We start from the raw sequence: 16,095 nt of genomic DNA, 5'->3' as shown, positions 1-16,095 counted from the left end.
GGATTGAAAAAGGATGTACATCCTTGTTCAAATGGCAATCAATCACATTCAAACTCTTGTTAAACGCAAGTCAGCACACACTTGCCACCATTGTAAGTGCCTCTGATTAATCCCCAAATAAAGTTTAGATGTTGTATTTGGCATTTCCTTCCTTCCCCGCCGCCTTACATTTTTGAAAATGTTCATAATTCCCTTCACCTGGACCAATTCCCCAGTTCCAGTTGAAGAAAAACAGCCCCAAAACATGATGCTGCCAAGTCAAATTTTCACTGTACGTGCAGTAGCGAATTCTTCATGGCATTCAATGAGTAGTGTTGTGTTTGCGTCAGACACACATTTTTGAATAATGGCCAACAACTTCAAACTTTAATTTCTGAACACATTTTCCCACATGCCTTGGGTGTTTTTCTTTGTAGATTGGGCTTTCGAGTACACGTAAAGGCTGCGAGGACCGCTCACAGACTGTGAACAGGTCGGATGTGGCCCACAGCCTTTCATTTTGTTGCGTTGCGAGGTGGTGGTGGATCCCAAAAAGCAGGCAGGAGGGAGGAGCAGGGTGTATTTGAAGAATTGTATTTAAAACAAAGAAAACTACATCCAAAACAAACAAAGTCCAAAGTATCAAACAAAAACCATGACTAAAGCTAAAACATAACAATGAACTAAACATGACAGAAACTAAGAGCAAATAGCAACACACATGACAGTAGCAAGAGCGAACAATGACCCAACACCGAGTGTTCGGGCTGGGAGTCCTTTTAAAGCCCTAATTAGTTATGACCAACAGGTGTGCAGCTTCCGGGGGAGCCCTACAGTGCCACCTGTTGGTCCCTAAACCGAATCATGACACATTTCTTCTATGAGGTCAGCAGGTCGGGAAAAATACGAGCACCAAACAACTCTGGTGCTCCTTTCAACTGATATTATTTTTTTATGTGCACCCCTGTGAATCGAGCCATAACGTTAGCCCATTACCGCTTGGTTTGTACCGTTTAGCAACGAGCACGCCTGAGTTGAAAGAAGATTCATCGCCCCCTAGTGCTGCTGAGGCACACAGTCTTTGCTCAAAGATCAAATTACAAACTAGAGAACAAATCGATTCATGTGTGCATGTAAACATACTGTCCATACACACACTTCAAATTTCATCCCTGGCAGCCACCATAATGGAGGACATCTTGCAGTTGTGAATAGACTGCACATCATGTAACTTCCAAGTCGGAAATGTACTTCATTTTATGTCGAGTGACGTTTCAGGATCTAATCAGATGTCACCGTGAAAATGAATAGGTATAGGAAATAAAACAGCATCTGAATTTCATACACGTGTCTTTGAGACCACGTTTAAACCAAACGAGATCAAATGTCTTTGCTCCTCATTGTTCCCATGCGTCTCATAGCCCAGAAAAGACTGGAGCTGATTGTGTACAGATTGAATGGCACGCCCCCTGTGAAAGGCTTGTTTGGCAGTTCCCTGTGCATAGCAGCACACCTTTGGTCCAATCGAGAGCGCGAAGGTTAATTCTGACAGCATTGTTGCTGATTGCAGAGGCTTTCGCCTACACATGCCCCTTCACTGTGAAAAATGGAGCGAGGCAGCACTTTCCCAAAGAAGTCAACAATCACGCAGAACAACCTGCCTGTTGCAAATCCCGCGGCACAGCACAAAGGCTAATAATGTATGAGGCATGCGAGATTTATTTTATTTTTTTGCAGGTTTAGCTCAGCACACATTTGACATTCAACCGCTTTTAACATCTGTGAGTAATCTCAAGCTTCATTTCCAGTTTTTGCAATCGGCAGCATAAAACGGGGAAATGTCACATTGTGTTCGCTAAATAATTGCACCACACACATGATCCATGATTATTATAATTGTTGAGAGACGCTTCTAGTTCGCACTCGTAAGACTACTACAAGGGTACAGTTAACAACAGGAAAAGACTTTGCTGAAGTTGCACGTCGAGATTGATCCTACAGAATAGCGAGAGCAAAGACAAGTGCTAACCTTTGCCTTTATAGATCTGCCTTCATGCCTTCTTCCCCGCCTGTTTGCTGCGGGGCATCTACTTTTTATGTAGTGCTTGCCATAGACTCGCTTGAACGTCAAAGGAGGTTCTGTCAGCGTTTCGCTCCACTTGAAGAATGTCAAACAAAGAAGTGAATGCAGTTCATGAACTCACCTTAAACTCCTCCAGCGAAGAGTAGATCTTTCCACGAAATTCGCAGTAGTTCTTTTTCTCCTTGCACTGAGGGCAGCATTGACTCGTGTCCACTTTAATGCAGCGAGGGTGCACCCTGGGACAGTCAGGCTTGCTGCACAGAGGACCTTCATCTGTACAGAGGCAAGGGCATGTGGACGGGCCTGGGGTGAATTGCTCACCGATTGCGAATACAAAACCGCTCTCGTCCATGCAGCCTTTACCCCTGTAGTCCGGGTAGGCGTACTCGTCAATGGCTTCCAAGGACAAGGTGACGTCACTTGTGGGGCCCACGTCTATTTGGTTGAAGGTATCTGGCTCACTCCACAGCTCTTGGGACTTCCCACCCTTAGATCTGAGGTTCGACCTGGCACGGCTTGTGCCGGTTCTGTTCAGACCCAAAGTATCGTTGTCCTCGGGCTGCAGCTGCTTGGGGACCGCTTTGTCCTCCCTAGCCTGGGTCAACACTCTTTCCAGACGTTCACGGCTAACTGGTAGGGTCGTTATAGGATTACTCTCAGCACCACTCATCAGGAACCAGAGAACAAAGAGAACCTCTGCTGTCATGGCAACGGAGTGCAGCATCTCTCCCCACCACCAGTGAGGTGGGAAAACACCTTGGATCACATAACACACTTCACATCTCAGGTGTGAGCCAGTCCATCTGGAAAGAGAAAATGAAACTGGGGTTATGCGCTCAGTATTTTGTCACTTTTTATCCCAGGTGTGGGCTTTGGTACAGGGCAACAAATTCACACGGCTTTGTTCCATCACGTCAAGCAAACACCCCAGTGAGTCTACGATCAGTGAATTGTATTGTCAAGATGGGGAACATTCATAGGCCTGTGTTCGGAAATCAATGCTGCCTGATACTGTAACAGTTCTCCGCATCAATCGGTCTTGTCGTTGACAAAGAGGAAGGACTTGAATCAAGCATTCCTAAGCCTCCGCTCCTCTTAACGGAACAAAGAGTTTGGATCAATTTACTTCTTGCATTGCATTTTGAATGAATTGCAGTCAATTGAAGGGATTTGAAAAAGAACATCATTTCTGTCAGACTGTAACCGTGTGAAGTCATTCAGTGTAGAGTGGCTTTACTTTTCACAGTACAATACGGTAAATCAAAACCCTCCTTGGAGCTGTCTTTTGTGTTGTAATCACATGTAATTGCACATCACTTGAACGTAACCTTTGCACAGTACGTTAATACACAACACCTCAGGAAGACCGAAAGCCTGGAGTAAACTGCAAATGCAGCACATTTTATAAAAAGCTGTGCTGGATATTTTTATTTTTGCCTCTCGCTAAACTTGATTTACTCTGGCACTTTGAAATTCAAATGCCTGATATGACGCTTTGCTGCGCACGGTGGCCTACTTCCATTTATTTCCGTGCCATTGCTGAGGCAAAGCAAATGCTGCAGTTGTATTGATGTTAACAATTTTATACAACGATATAATTATTCTGTGTTGCCTGACTAAATTTAAAATCATCCTGCGGAATCCTTTGAATTCATTCCAGCGTATTTTTAATTGAATGGATTCATTGTGTACTTCAAGACTCTTTCCTGATGGAATGAAGACAAGTTAGCGTGAGCACACAACAAGTACTGTAAGTTTGTGACGAGATGAATATGTTACGTTCAGACAACCTGACACAAAATTCACTCTGACTGAAGCTATGGCGCCGAAGTCTTCATAAATTCTGAGCCACTCAGAGGAAAAAGCTGAAATTGACTGCTGGCAGCTAACAGTATTTGAGCAATGTTTCAGACAGAAGCTTTGGAGTTGTTGTGGAAGTGAAAGGCAGCAGAGAGAGAGAGAGAGGAAGAGAGATGAAGAGATGAGCCCATTAGTAAAGAAACCTCACCCCTCACCACCTTAACAGCTGTCACATGGATACTGGCGTCCTTGCCTTGTGCTCCTGAAGGAGTGATCACCGACTGTGTGACTTTCGGGTGGCTTGTCAAATGAGCACAAACTACCTCACGTCAGCAAGCAAATAACGTTTTGTATTTTCTCTGATATTTTAAGTTTTCTTTGTACTAGTCATAGCAAAGGAGAAAATATAAAGACAATCTTAATGCGATATATGAAAGTGGTACACAGATCTCTGTCATGGCTGCTCAGCACACCAGAGACTCACTTAACAGGCAAACAAACTTTGATTTGAAGCTTCTAGATACTGTTTTGAGTCCATCTGTGGGCGATGTTCAACAAGGAAGAGCACTGAGTGACAACAAAGACTGCTAAGTTAGCTTCTCATCATAGCCACCAGCATTTGCTGTTGCTTCTGACTCGATTTTCTTCTTTTGTGTTCTTTAGTTGTTTACAAAAAAAAAACGAACATTATGTATTACCTCCACTTCAATTGTCATCAAATATCAAACAAAAATCCTGTTTGACTGGTTTTTATTTCAATTTCCTGATGATAATAATGTTGAAATGTTACTTACAGTAAATCATTGCTCTGTACTGTTAATAAATGTTTTATGATGGTGTCAATTTGGGCTCAGTAAATAATTACACATTTGCAGTTTGGCATTTAAGAATTCACATTTGCCATCCTCCACTATTCACCCGCCCGAAAAAAAAACCAACTCACAGTATATAGACTTTTCACAATAAAGTATATGATATGATCAAATTTTCTCAAACATATATGTCACTATAATAGAGTGACACAAGGGGTGTTCGTACGGCAACATTTGCTCCGGTGCTGCCCCAGTAGAGCGTTCACACGTGCAAAGTTACACCGGTGTAGCCCCTGAAAACAGCTTAAACCGGAGCAAATTTAACCCCGCTCAGGGAGGTGGTTTAAAAATTTGCTCTGGAACAAATGCTTGTAGGAGACTGAACTGTCTCTGAGTTGTTTGTGTAGTTTGTTCCTCTGTTGTGTATTCACACCCCTCCCCCCCATAGAATTTATTTTGTGATTGCCTCTCTTGATTTTCTGTTTGGCGCATTATATGTTTGCTTTTCTGAGTGTCATTGAAGTCATCGTTGATTTACGTTTTCGGGGGCAGTCATTGAACGCCTCTCGAGCAGAAGGCACGGAAACCGAGAAGGAGAAGGACGTGCCTGTCCAGTAGTTGCTTGAGTTGTGTATGTTTTAAAAAGAACCAACACGACAGTGCTTTGTTTTTGTTTTGCACCGCTGCAGAAACTGCCGTGTGAACGCAAGTGGGGCTGTGCCGGGGTTAACACGCTCAGCGGCCTTGTACGGTACGTGTGAATGCTCCACAAAATTTGCTCCGGTGTAAGATACTGTATATCGCAACAAAATACATCGGTGCAGCACCGGAGCAAATGTGTGCCGTGTGAACACCCCAACATTTATAATGCTGAATTGAATTGATGACTGTATAGGAGTTTAGAAATGAAAATATTGTATGTTCAAGTGGTTGACAAAAATACAACAAGAACTTTTGTTATTGAATGTGGATAACTATAGAAAAGCTTTCGTGCAGTTTGAAATGCTGACACATGATCGTGGAGCAGCCAAGAGCATGCATGTGCTTGCGTCAAACGAATTGGAACACAGTAATAAAACTACACTTAGAACAGTGTTGCTTGTATTCCAGTGAAATAGCGACTGTGTTGACTGGATAGTTTGATGCACCGCAACGGAGCAGACAAGCAAAGCAAGATCGTGCTGAGGGTGGCCCTAGGGTCCATCTGACATTGACCCATATCAATTACAAAGCACAGCTTAACAGTGAAACGTGTACATGTCGAGAACCCCGCATTGAGAGACGGCTGATATTGGTCCATATCAATGACACAACTGTAAACCGGACACTGCAATTAGGGCTGAGCGAATCATTGCATTTCTCCCCGTGCCTGCGTGGGGTTTCTCCGGGTACTCCGGTTTCCACATTCCAAAGCCCTGCATGGCATGACATCGATTTCAGGGTGTACCCCGCATATTGCCCGAAGACAGCTGGGATCGGCTCCAGCACACCCGCGATTCACCGACACACAAACACACACACACACACACACACACACACACACGTGTGCCTAATTGTAGTAGGTAATTACTGTTTCATTTCTTCTAAATGCTCTTTTTGCATTTATTCTGAAATACTATAATGTACAGCAAAGCTGATATTTTTGGTAATAAATGCAATTAATTAATTACCTTGGTTTGTTGAAAAATACTTTGGAAAAATAGCTTGAAAAAATAAAATTACATTATTGAGGGGGAAACATCACAATTACATGATCTTCCAAAATCATCCAACTCTAACTGCAGTGACTACTGCGGAGAATTCTCTATTGGGGCCTCTAATAGCAGGCTTGTTGGAAATACACCTCCAGTCACAAAATGACATTTCTAATTGAACGACAGAAAGGACTTTATTTATATAAGCGAACATATGTGTACATATCAACATTTTTATTTCTCTTTGAACCGTTTTAATATGAAGCCTGTATTCTGCTCATATTTAGTCATGCTGTCTAACCTTCCCATGCCCACAGCGTAGCTTGGCGTCCTTGTAACAATCATCTCCTAGAATTGGAATACTCTTGTATTATTCCTCTCTTCTTAGTTAGGTTTGATGGTTAAGGTGTTATTCCTCTCTGTTAGTTGTGTTTGTTCAGACACTTGAAAGAAACAATGTAGAATGCTGTTGAAGGTATTTCCTGCTCACTGTTTTTACAATCACCTTTAGTGCCCTCGAACCCCACCACTTTTAGCCCCCCCCCCCCCCCCCCCCACAGGACATGTTTAACATCAAAAGAGGAACTGTTATCTCAAATATCTGTGTTCCTGCCATCACACCAAATGGTGGGTAGTGGTGGTCTGGTCTCACCTCACCGCTCCCAACTTCTTCCAGCCACACCGGGTCAGATGACATGTTACTTTCTTTGTTTCTGGGATTTGCATGAGAGCCGTACCTCCCCACCTCTCATTATCATATTGTCTCTATATAATCTCATGAATGTGTTTCTTTTACGCTTCCTGATTCAAATCTGGACCCCTCAGGAGCCCGAATCGATTCGTAAACTGCAGAAAAATAAAGTAAACCCTTCGAAGGAACTGTTCATCGCCTCCAGCCTTTATTTGGTTTACCAACGTTCTCCTCGTCCGAAATTCAACAAACACGCGTGGAAGAGGAGGCCGCTCTTCCCCCAACAAATACTATTTACATATTATTACTATTTTTGTTGTGTTGCATATCACAAGAAAACCTGTGTGATTGCACTTCATCGCTCTGGTACTGTTTTTGAAATTACTTAGAGGCGATAGACCTATCTTATTTTTTTATTTTATTAAAAACATTTTGGGGTATTTATTATTTGTTCAGGGTTAAAATGGTTTACAGGCAACTTCATTTCAAATGTTCCTGGGCTGTTATTTATTTTGTTGTTGGGAGGACTATAAAACAGACATTTCGTGGCTTTAAACAATTGGAGAAATAACGATTTATATTGTGTATCGCCTTTCTGTCAAAAAATCCTAAAATATGACTTCTTTTTGGAAACAACAATTCTACAGAGGGCTACAAGAAAATAAAGGGAAAAAATAAACCAAGTGAACTTATTCTAGGTAGAGCAGTTTACTACCTCTGGGCGCTATTGTCTCAAAACTGAAATACATAAATATGCATTGAAAATCTTGTCCTTTTATCGTTTAAAGAGATACAAAATGAGCACTAGGAATTGAGGTCGTACAAGAAGAACAAATCCATTGCAATGGTGGACAAAAAGGAAAATTGACTGTCGGACAAGCTTCTTTCATTCTGAACTGAATTGCATTTATTGCAGCTTTTTCAAGGTTAGTCGATTCTCGAAACCTTAATCCCGCTGTATTATTGCAAATCACATATTTTCCTTGGATTCCTACTTTGCAAGCATTGAATGAGCTCTATTGAAATACAAATCAGCCCTTTGGTACAGGTGTGTCATTATTTCCTGGATGTTTTTTTTTGTAATAAATTCGAGGTCAGCAGATGAGAAAAGACAGAGCAATAATGCTATGAAAAAAGTCACTTTATGAAATTGGGCTATGCTTCAATATTCTGGTAGGATACTTGAAAACACATTTCGTAATTGCTGGTTTGCATTTAATTCATCCGGATTTAAAATCTATTTTTCCCACAGGAAATAAAGGAAAAAGAAAAATGAATTCAAGGGTCAATCTATCACAATCATTAAAGCTGTATTCAGTGTACGGGCAATGTGCCTGTCTTTTTCATTATTCTTAAAAGGGCCCTTCCATCATAAAAATAAAATTTTTTCACTGTTTTATGCAGGAGTCAAAATGAATCTGTGAGACATGGAATGAAGTTGACATGTCTGTTATTTACATGCAATAGCATGCAATAAGTTGGGAAAAAAATCAACTAACTTAGTTAATTCAACCACAAAATTTGGTCAACATAAAAAAAAAAAAATCTGCCTCCTAACTTTAAATGTTAATTTAAAAACCATATTTGCACCTCCCGGAACCATATGTTTACCATACCTGTTTGCCGCACCGGCATTTGTTCAGATGCACGCACTCAGACAGTCTCATATATTTGCCAAGGAGCAATACACAAATAGAAACAAAAGATGCCCAAGATTCACGGTTGCTTTATTATAAAAAAGGACAAAAATAGTTTTATTTCATTACTACAAAACAGCTAGCTTAGCCTAAAGTGAAAACATCCCCACGGGAATTCAAGCACGATGTAATTGCACATATTCAGCCAGCACATATTCCTAAAGGTAACATATATTTTTCCCCCTCATTATTATATGTAATCTTGTAATCTGGATGTTAGGTATCATTGTTAGAGTTGCGTTTGTGGACGACACTTGTTGCAAATCGAGCTTTGTGTGAGTGCCCATTTCACGCCTTTCAACAAAGTGCAGCTCACGGTGTAAACTAGCACTGAACAAGCTAAAGAATTGTCACAGTATGTCCCATCACTAATTTACCAAGCAAAAGCGTCTTCCAGTAAATCACAGTGTCCAGCTAAGATTGTCTCGGTGCAAGTTGAAGCTTAGCCACCTAACTTAGTTTAGCGTAGCGTGCTCCTTTGCACCTCTTATCAACACATCACTAAGCAATGATCGAGTGCCTGTAAAGTGACATGATTATTTTGGGAAATGTGTGCGAAAAATAAATGAAAAGCACGCGAGTGTGACAGTCGCGGTTAGATCTTTTTTTTTTTTTTTTTGTACAAGTGCTCCTCACGTTTGCTGCCAGCGTGCATTTGGAAAAGCCATTAACGGCCACGTGGGACACTTATGCCGGCAAGAGTGAGACGCCGGACCATTTCTTCTATGAAAGTGAATATAAAAATTTTGAACAGACTACAGTGTTAATATACATCAACTTTAGCTAACTTAAAATGACGTTATTTGCAGTGGTGTGTTTATCACTGTCGGGAAAAATAAAACCATTTGTCAACGGGGGAGAATGTGCAAAAGGGCAAGATAATCAATTCTAAAAAGATTCGTTAGTGACAGACTTAATCGTGGTGCATGATTCAAGTACCTGGTTGTTACACACCCACTCAACTCAAGAAAAATGACTGACGGCGACAACACCGAAAATGTTGAGTCATCTGCTAATCGCGGAGGTGTTTCACTTTGTTGTTGGAGGAACTCTATCACCAGAATCATGCTGTGTATGGCAAATTTCGTGGAGGATGACTTCACCAAGTCAGTCGTCTTAGACACTAAAAATAAATTTCCAAATTTTTAGTGACACAGCCACACATGCGCACACAGCGCTTTTCAGCCTCATCTCTGCTTTGAGCCGACACAGCATCCAACGCGACACTAACAGCCAATCAGATTCCATGACTTTGTTGCTAGATTTACCCACTTTTTCGACCCAAGTCAGGATTTGTTTTTAAGAAGTGCAAAACTGGAGACTTTAAGTTCAAGAGTGCTGCACTGTATATCGAGTGTGAGGTTTTTCTCCCTCTGTTGAGTGACAGTGCCCTGTAGTGGGCGTGCCAACACTTTTGGCTGTGTGCTTTGAGATGAAATCCATTCCCGGTTTCAGTAAAGCTGCAGCGATCATGACGACAGCTTGGAGAGAGCAACAGGTCATCTTACTGGGCCACATTTCACGATTTCACTATTTCAGTCTTGCTTCATTGTGCGACAAGAGAAACAGAAAATGTGTGAATGAGAAAAATTCATTCGGAATTCAGTTCTATTAAAATGCTGATTTTGTGCACAAAGAGGAGAGCTCAAACTTTTCATGCAATTTTTAGCTAGTGTTTTGCCCTTGGGCTAGTCAACCTGGATGTGGCAGTGCCATCGGTGCTCGGATGGGCTTTGGCCTCTCGACAAACCATTAGCAGCTCATTAGTCAGTCAGCTCTATTCCATCATCTTGATTTATTTTGCAATGAAAGTAATTTAGATGTCAACATTCAACTCAGGTCTTATATTAGAGTTGTGACGTTCGCAAACAAATCGTTCTTTTGAACGGCTCTCTTGGCGTGAATGATGGGGTTTCAGTTTCAGTTTTGTGAGCCAATATTGTGACGTTGAAGCAACAAAAAAAAAAGTAGAAAATAACAATTCTCCAAAGCTTGGAGTGGAATTTATTGGTGTATGTTGTGATAACTTGACTCGTTCTGCAACAGATTAAATGGGCCTGGAAAAATTCTGGAAATGTTCTGGAAAATAATCCCAAGAAACGAATGTGAACCCTGGAATAATGCAATGCAATTACCACTGGATGGAAGCAAAGCACTTAAAACAGAGAGCATAGTCAAAAAAGTGTGCGTGTGTGTGTGGGGGGGGGGGTGCTATTGTACACACTAAGAATCACCTTTATTGGCCAAGTTTGTAGAACACACAAGGAATTTGTCTACGATACTACAGGCTACACTAGTCCTGCAATAACAAGGAACTACGATAAACAAGGACATGACATCAGCAAAACATCAACACCACCATTCTAGAATGACAATCATGAACCAATGTTACATAAACGACTCTGTTCTGTAGATAATGTATTCAACATAAAAAAAACACACACACATATTTGGTAGTATTACCTATAGCACACTCGCCTAAATAACTCGCGAGCGCAAACTGACAGGACATCACACATGGAAGATCAAAGATGAGTACTGGCACTTTACACATAAGGTTGAAGTTGTTAACTCATCTTTTGTCACGTATACACAATTGTAAATCAATGAATAAACTGCGAAGACTCATTTGCAAATATTGACATTGCACTGGATATATTGCGGGCTTTGTTTCATTTACCCGCCGAAAACATCATTTGCAGTGCGAGACACTTGCGATTTGGCATTCGGAATCACAGCCAAACTTGTTGCAGATGGCTCGGAAGTAATAAAATCCTGTTGTAGAACCCTGCAACACAATTTAATTGTTCTGTCGTGTTCAGTTGCGTTGCTCGGGGTGCAGCTTGCTTTTAAAGACTCATATTCAATGCTGCAACTCTCTACTTGTAGTGAGAGTCAAAATGAAGCCTTTTTAAACTGAGCACGGATGTGGCCCTGTGGACTGAGTAAAGCCTTTGTACTTATTGCCGTCATCAGAGTTCATGTACTGTAAGCTCATATATGTTGGAAATGTCTGATAGCGTCTTGAAAATTAAGCTAAATCATCTCTGCAGGTGGGGGGAAAAAATCATTTAAACTTATTTTAATTTGCATGTATTTATCCCAGGGAAATCTGCAAAAAAAAAAAAAAGACCAGTCCAGTACAATATAGTTTGGCGGAACCATTTCTATTTTCTTTTTCAAGCTGCGCAGTAAGTGGTGACGTGATTTACACATTGGGTGGTCTCTTATCACGGTGACCTTCCGTCATGTGTCTGAATCCTTCCAAATATTGGACAGCTCTCAACCAACTCCAATGTTGTGAATACAGAAATTCCAAAACTGTCAATTAAAAAAGACACTTGCACTGCGTGTGGCAGATATAATGCGTCAATCATAATTTGTATTGCTGAGTAATGGACCACAATAGTTTTAGGGAACCAGGCTCAAAGTCTGCTCTTTTCATTCTTTTAATATTGGGAAATAAAAATGCTCCCTAAATCTGTGAGGTGTGAAAATAAACCTCAAATCTCCAAGGGTATGTACATGTATATACAGTATATTAATTAGCCCTATCAAGTCGTATGACATATTTTAGTGGTTTGTTGAATCATTTCAAATAATTTTGATTTCAAATGTTCTACTCTCCAGTTGTGATGTCATTGTTATGTACTGTAGAGCAGGTATCCCTTCCCTGGGGACTTCTGAACAAAGAGATGTTGGTCTTGCCTGTCATCATGTTGTTCTTTGGAGCACAAACTGTATCAACAGCACCTCTGCTGGTTGCAGCCAAGGTGTGCATTCTGTTTTAGTTCAATTGCTTGAATAGGACTTTAGTCAATGATCAATACCACATAACAATCAGAATTCTGAAGTGATTTGTGCGTGATTAGACTAGACCAGTGGTTCTTAACCTTTTTAGAGGTACCAAACCCTTCATGAGGGAAAATAAATAAAAAAATGTTTTTAATAAATTCAAGATATAAACAAACCGCATTTATTAAAAACAGAAAAAAGTAAATAACATTTCAAGAGATAAATACACTTTTTTTTTTAAATGTACGACGTACTATCACGACAGTCACACGTTGACGACTAAGCAAACTAAATTTCCCACAGCACTGATTGGACAAGCACTGTAACGTGATCATCTGCAGCTAGTGATGGCCAAGCGGGCGTGTCATAACTAATTACCATGTGTTGAGTCGTCGTGTGTGTCTTACCCGCCATAGAAGAGGCTCCTTCGAACTCCTGAGACCAACTCACGAACCCCTGGGGTTCGATCGAACCACTGGTCTAGACTGTGTGAAACACTTTTTTTTTGCAATGCTGAGACGTATTTGTTGTCAAATGTGACACACAGTAGCCAAACATGTTTTAAAAATTGCAAGGAGTCACTCAGTGAGGGGAAAAAATAAATAAATAAATAAAATATATATATATAAGATAAGATAAGAAAACCTTTATTAGTCTCGCAATGGAGAAATTCCCAATTCACAGCAGCAAAGTTATGAAAGGAAGAAGTAGAACAACAAAATATAGGAGCTGCTGGAAAGGCAGCCACTGTCGCAGCGCCATTTTGAACTCAAAATAACAAAAATAACACAACACAACAGATAGGACACAGACAGTCGTGCAATCTTCACCAATTTTCTGCATACACTTTGTTGTCTGAAGCAGTTCTAGATGAAAGAGGAGAGGATATATATATATATATATATATGAGACCAACTCACGAACCCCTGGGGTTCGATCGAACCACTGGTCTATATATATATATATATATCCTCTCCTCTTTCATCTAGAACTGTAGATATATATATATATATATATATTTTTTTTTATTTTTTTTTCCCCCTCACTGAGTGACTCCTTGCAATTTTTAAAACATGTTTGGCTACTGTGTGTCTATATATATGTATGTGTTGAGTTTGCATGTTCTCCCCGGGCCTGCGTGGGTTTTCTCCGGGTGCTCCGGTTTCCTCCCACATTCCAAAAACGTGCATGGCAGGCTGATTGGTTGCTCTAAATTGTCCCTAGGTGTGAGTGTGGGCGTGAATGGTTGTTCGTCTCTGTGTGCCCTGCGATTGGCTGGCAACTGATTCAGGGTGTCCCCGCCTACTGCCCGAAGACGGCTGGGATAGGCTCCGGCACCCCCCGCGACCCTAGTGAGGATCAAGCGGTTCGGAAAATGGATGGATGGATGGATGGATGGATATATATATATATATATGGGATTGCTCCTCACAGCTATACCTATTCGTAAACTGCAGTAGATTCTTTTCTCGGAGCACAAACGGGTGGATTGCTTTTATGCAGTGTAACAAAATCCATGTAACTGATGTTTTTGGTCAGAGAAATACATGACACTTTGCACTGATCCTGTTTTGCTGAATGTGTGAATGCATTTGGACGATTGGATAGAAGTAAAATGACACTGAATGTTCAGTTACAGCAGAGGAAATGGTAAATACGATTGTTTTTAATCCTGAGAAAAGAATGCTAACACAAGAGGAAAGAGAGCAAGCATCAGATGATTACATGGTAATGCAATTGGGCCCTACACCATATTAACACTAAATAAAACACTTTAACACAAAGCATCAGCACTCAATTCAAGTTCACGGCTCATTGTGGCGATAAACGTTTACATTTTTGCCCCCCAATAAAACTTAACTGAGACAATCAAGTTGATGAATGTTAAAACAAAGCAGCATGAGCAAAACAACTCAAAACAAAACCAGAAGTGCTTCTGACTACTTAATGATGCTGAGAGCTTTTCCTTGACACAAAGCCAGATTTATAACAAATAATTGTCCACATCATTGCTCAGCTCATCTATTAATATTGTAAATTTGCTATTGATCCACATGCTTTTTTTTTTTTTTTTTTAAGAACTCCATGATCCTGATTTCCACTGACATTTAAATGCTACGCTGAATTTCTGCACTAAAACTAATAAACCGCTTGTTTTCCAGCATGAGCAGGTAAGTCATGTCACTTTGGACACACGTTCACTAAGTCAAAGGTCAACATTTTGCTCACGTCAACGTATTTGTCACAGCTGAACACTGAGGTACAGCCACGGTGATTAATCTAAGAGAGATTTAACCTGGCTGTTGGTTCATGGTTCAGTGATTCTCACCATAGCGTTGATTTATGACTCATAATAAATATTGTTGCTTTCATTACCAAGCAGAGGAAATAAAGCCCATAAGTCTTGAGAAGGCGCATTTGCTCAGGGAGAAAATTTAGCTCAAGCTTGACTAATAAGACACTACTCATTCTGTTCCTATAGATTAGACTGACAAGACTTCAATAATACAAGATGCGGAGAAAAGGTTGACCTGCCTCTTTCTTTCTGCAGTAATGTCACTCAGATGTTTCTTCTAGGGTAGCTTTGAGCAATTTAACCAACACATAAATGCTATAAATAGGCCCAAATAAAATGAGGCAGAGTACCCATCTTCAGGAATTTTCCACACATGAGCTGAGACGTCTCTCTTTTCGTTGATTTCTAATTAGCTCGGATGCATTCTGGCAATATTTAAATAAATAAAAAATCAAATCTATTACGAGCATGTTTGATCCACATGAGCGGTGACATGTAGAGGGAGCAATAAGGTTGCCCAGTGAGGAGCAACCCCATGTTTTGATTTGTGTTTAGGGCTGTTGTTGTAAACAGTGCAAGGCTCACACAGGCTGGCTGGCAATGAACCTCCACAGCGAGTATTGCATTCAAAATGTCTCAGTGAATAAAAGTAAAGTGATGCCCTCCTATCACATCAAACTGGATGTCATTTAGAGGAAAAGCAGGTCCACCGGCAAGAATTAAATCAGACTCACAATATGCCTGCACAGCTGTCTCCACTTCAATTTTTGCACACGCTGAATCGAATTCCTGATTTTCACTGCTCCAACATTCGAACATGCCATCTACACACTCGGGGAATGGAACGATTTACTTTGGGTCAATTTGTGACAAAGCACATCACACGGGATAAGACATGAAAGGTTAAGACAGTGTTTGCTTGTGGGCTCCAGTGTGACAGGGCTGAGAAAGCATTGAATTAATGATGCCATGTTAATTTTTTTTTCTTTTACACAGGTAAAGGGTGGAATAATGCAATCTAATTAGAGCGATGAGCTACACCAGAGCAAGGTTTTAAGCCATCTGACAGTGAATAAATCGCTGTGGGGCTCTCTTATTGAATTTAATCCTTTCACTGTAAATTTTACGAGTGACCCACATCAAATGAAAGTTTTCCGAAACATACAATGCAAAGGCAACCACCATTGCAAAAATGTCATGTAATCTTTGGATCATGTTGGCCTGGAATAAAAGGTGAAAATGTGCTTG

The 16,095-nt window shown here is 40.7% G+C and overlaps 1 protein-coding gene across 3 annotated transcripts in view; it reads right to left on the bottom strand.

The window, feature by feature from the left end:
- Nucleotides 1-16,095, bottom strand: part of vwc2 (von Willebrand factor C domain containing 2) — a 35,954-nt gene that overhangs the window by 19,114 nt on the left and 745 nt on the right. The window contains exons 2-4 of one of the 3 annotated variants that reach the window (XM_086122858.1): nt 2,426-2,865; nt 2,184-2,335; nt 2,009-2,098 (exon numbers count right to left, since the gene is read on the bottom strand). In XM_086122858.1, coding sequence (XP_085978984.1) covers nt 2,009-2,098; nt 2,184-2,335; nt 2,426-2,786 — 603 coding nt within the window. In that variant the 5' untranslated portion in view covers nt 2,787-2,865. Of the gene's footprint in view, nt 1-2,008; nt 2,099-2,183; nt 2,866-16,095 lie in introns of all 3 variants that reach the window. The other 2 variants (XM_086122856.1, XM_086122857.1) reach the window with 2 other exon arrangements.

The sequence above is a fragment of the Hippocampus guttulatus genome, chromosome 10 (genome assembly GCF_054856545.1).
Source record: "Hippocampus guttulatus isolate MCC_2025c chromosome 10, RoL_Hgut_1.0, whole genome shotgun sequence".
NCBI lineage: Eukaryota > Metazoa > Chordata > Actinopteri > Syngnathiformes > Syngnathidae > Hippocampus > Hippocampus guttulatus.
This window is presented reverse-complemented; position numbering and strand designations above follow the sequence as displayed.